At 44.8% G+C, this 12,321-nt stretch overlaps 2 protein-coding genes across 3 annotated transcripts in view; one reads left to right on the top strand and one right to left on the bottom strand.

Annotated features, from left to right (window-relative positions):
* Window positions 1–292, bottom strand: part of DFFB (DNA fragmentation factor subunit beta) — a 32,318-nt gene extending 32,026 nt beyond the window's left edge. The window contains exon 1 of the mRNA XM_068240490.1: window positions 67–292. Within this exon, the coding sequence (XP_068096591.1) occupies window positions 67–198 (132 nt within the window). The 5' untranslated portion in view covers window positions 199–292. The remainder of the gene's footprint in view (window positions 1–66) is intronic.
* A 72-nt stretch (window positions 293–364) lies between these two features.
* The window catches only part of CEP104 (centrosomal protein 104), a 152,724-nt gene continuing 140,767 nt past the window's right edge, over window positions 365–12,321 (top strand). For both annotated transcript variants that reach the window (XM_068240489.1, XM_068240488.1), the window contains exon 1: window positions 365–639. The gene's annotated coding sequence lies outside the window, so the exon portion shown is untranslated. The remainder of the gene's footprint in view (window positions 640–12,321) is intronic.

Raw genomic sequence — 12,321 nt, 5'->3', positions numbered from 1 at the left:
GCATATAAATAATAATAAGGCATTTGCACAATTCTAATCACTACTAATCCAAACCATATTCAGTACCTGGAACTTCCTACAGCCCTTCTCCTTTAGCTCCTTCAGATTCCTGCAGGCTATCCCATATTTATTCTCGCTGCTCACCGTTCTTATTTTAAATATTTTCATGTGCTTCTGGGCAGAGGTATTGCTGCCCATACTGGGCTGTCATAGCTCTGTTACATTGTATCCAGAAAAGTACCTAAGGCGCATGAGCACTGTACACTCTGACGCCTACTACCCCTGAAGACGCATGCGCACTTCAATGCCCTCTACACACCAATTAGCTCAGTGTGTCCAGCCCATCTATGCGCTGCTGTCAGGGACATGTTCACATGCGCAGTGGCATCTTAGTTTCTTTTCTCCGTACTACATCTCCCAGAGTGCTTTGTGGTCCCGGTTGTTGTCAGCGGTGGTTATGGAGATGTGGGTGAGAAGATAGCGGCCTGTGTCACTAGGCAGCAAGCTGTATCCAGGGGAGAGCATTGTGTGCTGTGTTCCTGTCTTTCAGGATCTTTCCCTGTCACCTGGGCGGAGGAGAGGGACGCAGAGAACACCCCCTGACCTCCCATCAACTGAGGGAAGGGGGCTCATACTGTGGTGAGTCTCTTCATCAGGCAGCTTTTCTGTGCCTTTGGCAGGAACCATTACATCTATATAATTCTTGGCATAACATGGCTGTGAATGGAAGGTGGGCAGAACATTCCAGAAATTCTTGTGAGAATAGAGGTACTCTTATCCCCAATGACAATGGGTACTCCTAAGTACAGGAGTACAAGGGTAGATATGCTTGAGGTAGCTAGAGTCACTGTAGGATTAGAATGTGATACAGTTATGAATGGAGCTTGTCCCAGTACTGGAGTGACAAGACGTGATACATACTTGTGATACTACCAGTGCAGTTGTGACAGGGTATACAGGATCTTCTCAAAAAATTAGCATATTGTGATAAAGTTATTTTATTTCCTGTAATGTACTGATAAACATTAGACTTTCATATATTTTAGATTCATTAAACACAACTAAAGTAGTTCAAGCCTTTTTATTGTTTTAATATTGATGATTTTGGCATACAGCTCATTAAAACCCAAAATTCCTATCTAAAAAAATTTGCATATTTCCTCCGACCAATAAAAGAAAAGTGTTTTTGAAACAAAAAAAGTCAACCTTCAAATAATTATGTTCAGTTATGCACTCAATACTTGGTCGGGAATCCTTTAGCAGAAATGGCTGCTTCAATGCGGCGTGGCATGGAGGCAATCAGCCCGTGGCACTGCTCAGGTGTTATGGAGGCCCAGGATGCTTCGATAGCAGCCTTAAGCTCATCCAGAGTGTTGGGTCTTGCGTCTCTCAACCTCCTCTTCACAATATCCCACAGATTCTCTATGGCAGGAGTCCCCAACCTTTCCCGGCCCGGGGAACAACTTTCTGACCAAATTTTTTTCCAGGGACCGCCGCGGGGGGAGTGGACGATGGGTGCGCGTCCTAGTGGACAGTGGAGTGGGTTATGGGGGGGGGCTGGCGAGGGTGCAGTGGCATAGCTAGCATAGTTGCCCCAGTATAGGGAGTTTAGTTGCCCCAGTATAGCCTGTATAGTGCCCCAGTATAGCCTGTATAGTGCCCCAGTATAGCCTGTATAGTGCCCCAGTATAGCCAGAATAGTGCCCCAGTATAGCCAGAATAGTGCCCCAGTATAGCCAGTATAGTGCCCCAGTATAGCGCCCCAGTATAGCCAGTATAGTGCCCCAGTATAGCCAGTATAGTGCCCCAGTATAGCCAGAATAGTGCCCCAGTATAGCCAGAATAGTGCCCCAGTATAGCCAGAATAGTACCCCAGTATAGCCAGAATAGTACCCCAGTATAGCCAGAATAGTACCCCAGTATAGCCAGAATAGTACCCCAGTATAGCCAGAATAGTACCCCAGTATAGCCAGAATAGTGCCCCAGTATAGTGCCCCAGTATAGCCAGTATAGTGCCCCAGTATAGCACCCCAGTACCCCAGTATAGTGCCCCAGTATAGCCAGTATAGTAACCCAGTATAGCGCCCCAGTACCCCAGTATAGTGCCCCAGTATAGCCAGTATAGTGCCCCAGTATAGCCAGAATAGTGCCCCAGTATAGCGCCCCAGTATAGTGCCCCAGTAAAGCCAGTATAGTGCCCCAGTATAGCCAGTATAGTGCCCCAGTATAGCCAGAATAGTGCCCCAGTATAGCCAGAATAGTGCCCCCGGATAGCAAGTATAGCGCCCCAGGATAGCCAGTATAGTGCCCCAGGATAGCGCCCCGGTATAGCCAGGTGGTGGTCCCTGCCGCTGTTATTACCTTAACAGCGGCCACTCTCCCCTCTTCGGCGCATGTATTTATTTAAGCAGCATATCTCCCGGCTGCTCTGTGTGATGCGACAGGAAGCAGGGCAACGGCTTCCTGTAGCGGCGATATGTATCGCCGTTACTATGGTAACCGAGCCCTTCTTCCTGCGCATCACACAGAGCAGCCGGGAGATACGCTGCTTGAATAAATACATGCGCTGGAGAGGGGAGAGCGGCCGCTGCTAAGGTAATAACAGCGGCGGGAGGGGGGTTGAAGAGGACAGTCCTGCGGCCCAACTGGGAGCGTCCCGCGGACCACCAGTGGGCCGCGGACCACAGGTTGGGGATCCCCGCTCTATGGGGTTCAGGTCAGGAGAGTTGGCAGGCCAATTGAGCACAGTAATACCATGGTCAGTAAACCATTTACCAGTGGTTTTGGCACTGTGAGCAGGTGCCAGGTCATGCTGAAAAATGAAATCTTTATCTCCATAAACGCTTTTCAGCAGATGGAAGCATGAACCCACTTTTGAACCAGAAACAGGGGCAGAGGCGCCTGACCTGGGCTACAGAGAAGCAGCACTGGACTGTTGCTCGTGGTCCAAAGTACTTTGTTCGGATGAAAGCAACTTTTACATGTCATTCGGAAATCAAGGTGCCAGAGTCTGGAGGAAGACTGGGGAGAGGGAAATGCCAAAATGCCTGAAGTCCAGTGTCAAGTACCCACAGTCAGTGATGGTCTGGGGTGCCATGTCAGCTGCTGGTGTTGGTCCATTGTGTTTTATCAAGGGCAGGGTCAATGCAGCTAGCTATCAGGAGATTTTGGAGCACTTCATGCTTCCATCTGCTGAAAAGCTTTATGGAGATGATTTAATTTTTCAGCACGACCTGGCACCTGCTCACAGTGCCTAAACCACTGGTAAATGGTTTACTGACCATGGTATTACTGTGCTCAATTGGCCTGCCCACTCCCCTGACCTAAACCCCATAGAGAATCTGTGGGATATTGTGAAGAGAAAGTTGAGAGACGCAAGACCCAACACTCTGGATGAGCTTAAGGCCGCTATCGCAGCATCCTGGGCCTCCATAACACCTGAGCAGTGCCACAGGCTGATTGCCTCCATGCCACGCCGCATTGAAGCAGCCATTTCTGCTAAAGGATTCCCGACCAAGTATTGAGTGCATAACTGAACATAATTATTTGAAGGTTGACTTTTTTTGTTTCAAAAACACTTTTCTTTTATTGGTCGGATTAAATATGCTAATTTTTTGAGATAGGAATTTTGGGTTTTCATGAGCTGTATGCCAAAATCCATCAATATTAAAACAATAAAAAGGCTTGAACTACTTCAGTTGTGTGTAATGAATCTAAAATATATGAAAGTCTAATGTTTATCAGTACATTACAGAAAATAATGAACTTTATCACAATATGCTAATTTTTTGAGAAGATCCTGTATATACAGTGGGATGCGAAAGTTTGGGCAACCTTGTTAATCTTCATGATTTTCCTGTATAAATCGTTGGTTGTTACAATAAAAAATGTCAGTTAAATATATCATATAGGAGACACACACAGTGATATTTGGGAAGTGCAATTAAGTTTATTGGATTACAGAAAGTGTGCAATAATTGTTTAAACAAAATTAGGCAGGTGCATAAATTTGGGCACCACCAAAAGTTCATTCAGGTCTTATGGCTTCCGAGCATGGACAGCTCTCTTTAACTCACACCACAGATTTTCAATTATATTCAGGTCTGGGAACTGAGATGGCCATTCCAGGACATTGTACTTGTTCCTCTGCATGAATGCCTTAGTGGATTTTGAGCAGTGTTTTGGGTTGTTGTCTTGTTGAAAGATCCAGTCCCGGCGCAGCTTCAGCTTTGTCACTGATTCCTGGACCTTGGTCTCCAGAATCTTCTGATACAGAGTAGATTCCATGCGTCCCTCAACTTTGACAAGATTTCCAGTCCCTGCACTGGCCACACAGCCCCATAGCATAATGGAACCACCACCATATTTTACTGTAGGTAGCAGGTGTTTTTCTTGGAATGTTGAGTTATTTTTCCTCCATGCATAACGCCCCTTGTTATGCCCAAATAACTCAATTTTAGTTTCATCATTGACAGCCTCTTATCCCAAAATGAAGCTGGCTTGTCCAAATGTGCCTTAGCATACCTGAAGCGGCTCTGTTTGTGCTATGGGCGGTGAAAAGGCTTCCTCTGCATCACTCTCGCATACAGCATCTCCTTGTGTAAAGTGCGCCGAATGGTTGAACGATGCACAGTGACTCCATCTGCAGCAAGATGATGTGGTAGGTCTTTGGTGCTGGTCTGTGTCACACTCAGCATGGTGTCGTTCGGCGTGGTTCCCGTGCGCGTCCCTCTGTGCGCACGTACGGGGGCTGGCTGAGTCTGTTATGCTCATTTCCGGTTCGGCGGTGTGCGCGTAGACTGTTTCACGCGCAAAGTCTTGTGCGCGTGCACATAGAGTTACGTGCGCATGCGCAATCGGTTGCGCGCTAATTTTGGCGCCAAAGCTCACTATATAAGCAGCACTGACCTCAACCACAGGTCTGCTCGTTCTGACAGCTTGGCTAACCGTACCTGGTGAACCGTTGTTCTGTGCGCTAACTTCTGATCTGATTTCCTGTTGTGACCCCTGGCTTGTGACCCCGACCTCCATAGACTGCCGTCGTCCCTGGACCTTTGGATGCCGTCTGACCAAGTCTTCTCCACAATTAGCGTCACTGTTCTCCTGACCACTTGCTGAGGTAATCCCAGTAGTGACCTGGTGGGCACTAGGCAGCGAAGTTCCGCATCCCCCTCAAGGGGTTGTGGTCCTGCACTCCCCTCAAAGGGGTGTGGGTGAAGACCCGTGGTCACTTAGACTCCACTACTGGGTAACACCTCTTCCATCGTGGAAAGGTCAACAGAGACTGAAGATTCATCTGAAGTCATACCAGTCTGTGGGTTGACTCTGACTGCTCTTACCATTTGTCGCTTCTGTCTATCCAAGATTTTTCTTGGTTTGCCACTTCGTACCTCAACTCGAACTGAGCCTGTGGTCTTCCATTTCCTCAATATGTTCCTAACTGTGTAAACAGCTTTCAGTATCTTTCCCCTGAACCTTGATGGTGAACAATCTTTGTCTTCAGGTCATTTGAGAGTTGTTTTGAGACCCCCCCCCCCCCATGTTGCTACTCTTCAGAGAAAATTAAAAGAGGAGGGAAACTTACAATTGACCCCCTTAAATACTCTTTATCATAATTGGATTCACCTGTGTATGTAGGTCAGGGGTCACTGAGCTTACCAGGCCAATTTAAGTTCCATTAATTAGTTCTAAAAGTTTTGGAATCAATAAAAAGACATTTATGCGCCTGCCTAATTTTATTTAAACAATAATTGCGCACTTTCTGTAAGTTCAATAAACTTCATTGTACTTCTCAAATCTCACTGTGTATGTTTCTTATATGATATATTTAACTGACAATTTTTATGGTAACAACCAACAATTTATACAGGAAAATCATGACGATTAAGAAGCCCAAACTTTCACATGCCACTGTATCACGTTATAGAGTGATTGAGGCTACTGCTCTCTTTGCAGGACTGCATTTGATACAATGGGCATGATTCACAATGTTTTTTTTTCACCTGTTTTCCTCTGTTTTCACCTTATCTATGTTACATTAAGCTCCCAAAGAGCAAAGATATAATATAATTAAATTGAAATGAACTTAATCAGGAACAACTTAATTTGAGTAATTATTTTTCTTGTGAATGTTGTAAAGTTTTTTTTTGTCACTTAGGTGATAAATAAGTTATTTATGAGTTTTGTGAATAGAGCCCAATGAAGAAGATTTATCGAGGAAGGGGGAATTGTACGCAGTTTTCTTGCATAGAAACACTCCAGATGTGAGCGCGCATGTTTTGACCGCTTCAGACAGAGCTGCTGTTGTCTTTTAGCGCCGGGATCCACCACGTTCCGCATTGAGATGAATGGAAGCATACATCTCAGTGTGTTTACCAGTGGTTGGTTGAGTGCCGCAGTTGATCCCAATTTCTGAGACGCTGCGTGTAGCTACTCTTGTCATTTGACAATCCATATCCCCCTAGAGGCTTAAAACGCAACAGAGCAACCAGGAACCAGTGCCAAACCTTTTTCCGCTCAGTAGCTGAGAAGCCGAGATGTCGGCAGCCAGTTGTGTGAACCATGTGCTTTCTCACATTAGTGTGGTTCCCACACACCACGTGGGATTCTTGCCTGAGCACAGCTGCGGCCGTACTAAGATGTGACTCCATGAGAGCGGCCTGTCCAGTGCTGGTAACAAGCATCCATCCGGTGCAGGAGAGCAGCTTTCAGGCGGTGAATTCAACGCCTGTCAGCTGCCCGTATTAAAGAGCCCTAAGGGTCCTTTCACATTGCATCAGTTGCACTGCAGCATAATTCTCACTGCCCACACAGTTCTATGGGCCTGTTCAGGGCCGTTTCTTGGGCAGTGCGAAGAGGGCGACTGCCCTGGGCGCAGACCGGCAAGTAGAAGAAGGAGGTGGGTGCAAAAGGGCATGACTGCTAGTGAGCTGGCGACACGCAGTGCAGCCAAATGGAAGAAAAAAGATTACCAGCGCAATCACCTTCCTTGACTCCTCCTGGGCTGCCTGTGTCTGACATCAAGTCATCACGTCACCACCGCGTGATGACACCTGATGTCCTGTAGCGGTACTGCAGGCAGTCAGTGCGCGGCGCCCATGGAGGAGCTGGCTTTCCGGGCTCTCTTCTCCTGTGTGTTCTCCTGGTCCCTCCTTCCTCCTGGATGAGCGGCTGGTCACTAGTAATCAGGCAGATTTACTTGTGACCTGTGGCTGTGTGACTGTCCCTAAAGAGTAATGGTTCGCAAGTCCATGGGGGTGGGGGTGCGCAATATTTACACACTCGCCCTGGGTGCAAATTAGCTTATAAACTGCCCTGGGCCTGTTCACATCTTTGCTGCTTGCAGGCTTTGAATTAACATGTATGGTTTAATATGTGCAGTGTCCATTGCAGTTCACACACATAACTTTTGCTTCATGCAATGTGCACAGTAAATTTAGTCAAACCTGACTATGGAATCTGTAAAGCACTATATACATATACAATAACAAATATGATCAATTGTATAAGCTATGTATACACTTGAAGTACTGAAACCTGAAACAGTTGTTACAGCTTTGTTTTGGGTGGCAGATTAGTAACGCTAGCTGTGCATACATTCTTGCTAAGGACTGTCTTATAGTGCTTAGCAAGGTGCAAGCTGCACCCTGCTTCAGCAACTTCCATTGACATTCCTGCATGAACCAAAGGTATTGAGCAAGAGCATTCCATCCTGCAGAACCACTAGAGAGGAGGCCAGCAACTTTGGGGGACTCACGTACACACTTTAGATTTTAGTTTCAGAATGATCAGGTATAATCATTTTGGCTGAGGATACTCTAAAGCAGAGGTCTCAAACTAAATTTACCTGGGGGCCGCAGGAGGCAAAGTCAGGATGAGGCTGGGCCGCATAAGGGATTTCACAAAAAAAGTCCTCAAATGTCATTATTAACAGTTTTAAACATTTCTTCTGAACATGAAGTGTCCTACCTTATAGTTCGCTTCAGTGCTCCCATTACAAGTAATCCACCGTGTCCCCGCCGCAAAACGAGGGCTGCAGAGCCCCCAAATCGCCCGGGGGGGGGCAATCCGCCAGCATTTCCTGGAAGGGGCAGAGCTTTCAGCCTCAGCTCTGCCCCTCCTAACGTCAATCGCGGCGCATCGCCGCCTCTGCCTGCCCCTCTCACTCTTCCTTCACAGAGAGGGGCGGGGAGAGGCGGCGATCCGTGCGGTGATTGACGTCAGGAGGGGCAGAGCTACAGCTGGAAGCTCTGCCCCTCAGCGCAGTCGTGGATGTTTGCCCGGGGGATTTGGTGGCTCTGCAGCCCTCGTTTAGCGGCGGGGATGCGGCGGATTATTTGGGCGCATTGAAGCGAACTATAAGGTAAAATAGTTCGCTTCCGTGTCTTTTTTGCTGGCGCGGGCCACAAAATATTGTACCGAGGGCCGCAAATGGTCCGCGGGCCGCGAGTTTGAGACCCCTGCTCTAAAGTGTCTACAGGTCCTTCTCAAAAAATTAGCATATTGGGATAAAGTTCATTATTTTCTGTAATGTACTGATAAACATTAGACTTTCATATATTTTAGATTCATTACACACAACTGACGTAGTTCAAGCCTTTTGTTGTTTTAATATTGATGATTTTGGCATACAGCTCATGAAAACCCAACATTTCTATCTCAAAAAATTAGCATATTTCATCCGACCAATAAAAGAAAAGTGTTTTTAAAACAAAAGTCAACTTTCAAATAATTATGTTCAGTTATGCACTCAATACTTGGTCGGGAATCCTTTTGCAGAAATGACTGCTTCAATGCGGCGTGGCATGGAGGCAATCAGCCTGTGGCACTGCTCAGGTGTTATGGAGGCCCAGGATGCTGCGATAGCGGCCTTAAGCTCATCCAGAGTGTTGGGTCTTGCGTCTCTCAACTTTCTCTTCATAATATCCCACATATTCTCTATTGGGTTCAGGTCAGGAGAGTTGGCAGGCCAATTGAGCACAGTAATACCATGGTCAGTAAACCATTTACCAGTGGTTTTGGCAGTGAGCAGGTGCCAGGTCGTGCTGAAAAATTAAATCTTCATCTCCATAAAGCTTTTCAGCAGATGGAAGCATGAAGTGCTCCAAAATCTCCTGATAGCTAGCTGCATTGACCCTACCCTTGATAAGACACAGTGGACCAACACCAGCAGCTGACATGGCACCCCAGACCATCACTGACTGTGGGTACTTGACACTGGACTTTAGGAATTTTGGCATTTCCCTCTCCCCAGTCTTCCTCCAGACTCTGGCACCTTGATTTCCGAATGACATGTAAAAGTTGCTTTCATCCGAAAAAAGTACTTTGGACCACTGAGCAACAGTCCAGTGCTGCTTCTCTGTAGCCCAGGTCAGGCGCTTCTGCCGCTGTTTCTGGTTCAAAAGTGGCTTGACCTGGAGAATGCGGCACCTATAGTCCATTTCCTGCACACTCCTGTACACGGTGGCTCTGGATGTTTCTACTCCAGACTCAGTCCACTGCTTCCGCAGGTGCCCCAAGGTCTGGCATAGGTCCTTCTCCACAATCTTCCTCAGGGTCCGGTCACCTCTTCTTGTTCAGCGTTTTCTGCCACACTTTTTCCTTCCCACAGACTTCCCACTGAGCTGCCTTGATACATCACTCTGGGAACAGCCTATTCGTTCAGAAATTTCTTTCTGTGTCTTACCCTCTTGCTTGAGGGTGTCAATGATGGCCTTCTGGACAGCAGTCAGGTCGGCAGTCTTACCCATGATTGCGGTTTTGAGTAATGAACCAGGCTGGGAGTTTTTAAAACCCTGAGGAATCTTTTGCAGGTGTTTAGAGTTAATTAGTTGATTCAGATGATTAGGTTAATAGCTCGTTTAGAGAACCTTTTCATGATATGCTAATTTTTTGAGATAGGAATTTTGGGTTTTCATGAGCTGTATGCCAAAATCATCAATATTAAAACAATAAAAGGCTTGAACTACTTATTTACTATATGAAAGTCTAATGTTTATCAGTAAATTACAGAAAATAATGAACTTTATCACAATATGCTAATTTTTTTTAGAAGGACCTGTATATAGTGTTAGGGTACGTACACATATCCAATTTTGATTGGCCAATTTTACCACTTCTTTGTAGTATGAGATCTTACATACACAGTCTGTGCATAGCATTCAAAATTTGTAGGCCCTGATACAATACGGAGGTGCTAAAATTGGACAATGATTAACCAATTAAAATTGGATGCGTGTATAAACCATTAAAGGACCTCTGTCGCGAAAATCATTTAAAATACATGTAAACACATACAAATAAGAAGTACGTTTCTTCCGGAGTAAACTGAGCCATGAAATACTTTTGTCCTATGTTGCTGTCACTTACAGTAAGTAGTAGAAATCTGACATTACCGACAGGTTTTGGGTTAGTCCATCTTCTCATAGGGGTTTCTTAGGGTTTTTTATTTTAAAAGCACTTAGTGAATGTAAAAACAGTGTACAGAGAGCAGGGAGGCTGTCCAGCATCATTGAATAAATCTTTTTCAAGGATTGTCTTTATGAAGAATAAAGGCCATGCTGAGAATCCCCCACGAAGAGATGGACTAGTCCAAAACCTGTCGGTAATGTCAGTTGTCTACTATCCTACTGTAAGTGACAGCAACATAGGAGAAAAGTCATTTATGGCTCATTTTACTCTGGAAGAAATGTACTTCTTATTTTTATGTGTTCTTTAAGGTAGCCACTAACGATACAATTCACCAATCGTTTATTTCCGATCATTTGTATGATTAATCGGAAACGATCGTTCGGGACCACTAACAGACAAAAGTCTCCTAACCAATCCTGTCAGATGGACAGGATCGATCTGAAAATCAGATTGATTTCATTAATCTGATTGGATTGGTTAAGAGAATTTTGTCCGTTAGTGGTCCGGAATGATCACTTCCAATTGATCATACAACTGATCAATCAGTCGATTGTTCTTTTGAACAAACAGTCGTTCTGCAAATTGTATCATTAATTGTTAATGGCCACCTTTAAGCCTGGTATACACCTTCAATTTTGATTGGCCAATTACTGACCATTTTTACCACCTCCAAGTAGTACTGTATGAGAGTTTACCTACACAATCTGATCATGATATTAAAAATCTGTTGACTCTCATACTAAATGAAGGTGGGGAAATTGGTTAATAATTGGCCAATAAAAATTGAGGGTGTGTGCAAGGCCTATGTCTCTGGCTAGTCCTAATCACATAATCATGTCTTACTAATGCTTTCTATTTAGGCTAAAACAGCAAGCAAATGTAATGCTGGGAATACACGATGCGTTTATTTGGTCTATTTTCCGTTCAATCGATTTTCATTTCGTTTTTCTGCTCGATTTCCCGATCGAATCTCTTATCTTTTCTTATCAATTTCCATTCACTTCTATGAGAATATAAGCGGTAAAACGATCAAAAGTAAGATCAGACATGTCAGAAATTATCTATTGAACCATCTATCTGCCAAAAAAATGCTTCGTGTATTCCCAGCATTAGACAGGACCACTTAAAGGGAACCTGAACTGAGTAAAATTATTTAAAATAAACACATGATGTAGTTGCAAATGAATATTACATACTAACCTCACCGTCAGTTCCTCTCAGAAGCTCACCATTTTCTTCTTACAATGATCCCTTCCAGCTCTGACAATATTTTGTCAGAACTGAAATATACCAGTTGCTGTCAGTTATATATCAGAAGCTGTCAGTTACAACTGATGTGCAAGGTAATGTCCATGTTTCCCTATGGCTCAATAGGGTGATATTACAGTTTAACAGTGTGCTGACCAGGAAGCTGTTATGGGGTAATGTCCATTTTTAAAGTGGAGGACAGAGAATTACATTGATCACAGTGGACAAATGGGATGCAGGAGAGGAGAAAGAGATTGAGGAGTAGACTACACGGGAGGTAAGTATGACCTGTGTACGGTTATTTTGACTTTTTATTTTCAGCTCAGGTTCTCTTTAAGTGGCACCCTGCTGTTGAAATTTTTAAGTTCTCAAGGGAGCAATTATAGTTTGGAATAAGCAATTCAGAACTCTGAAGAGGAGGCTACAGGTGGCCATACACCCTCTGTTTTTTGCTGGCAGATTCGATCCTTCTTTTCAAATATGCCAGAAATCTATAATGTAATGATTTGCTGCAAAAATCGATCAAAATTACGATTAGACCAGGTGCACAATTTCTGTCGGTTGGGCGGTAGATTGACACTGTGTTTTCTCAAATTTTTAACAAATTTCATAGTGAAATCTATTGAAGTTCTTTGTGCAGATTAAGATCAGAGGTGTGGCACA

Source organism: Hyperolius riggenbachi, chromosome 6, assembly GCF_040937935.1.
Source record: "Hyperolius riggenbachi isolate aHypRig1 chromosome 6, aHypRig1.pri, whole genome shotgun sequence".
NCBI classification, from domain to species: Eukaryota; Metazoa; Chordata; class Amphibia; order Anura; family Hyperoliidae; genus Hyperolius; species Hyperolius riggenbachi.
Note: the sequence above shows the minus strand (reverse complement) of the source record. Positions and strands in the feature narration are given on the sequence as shown.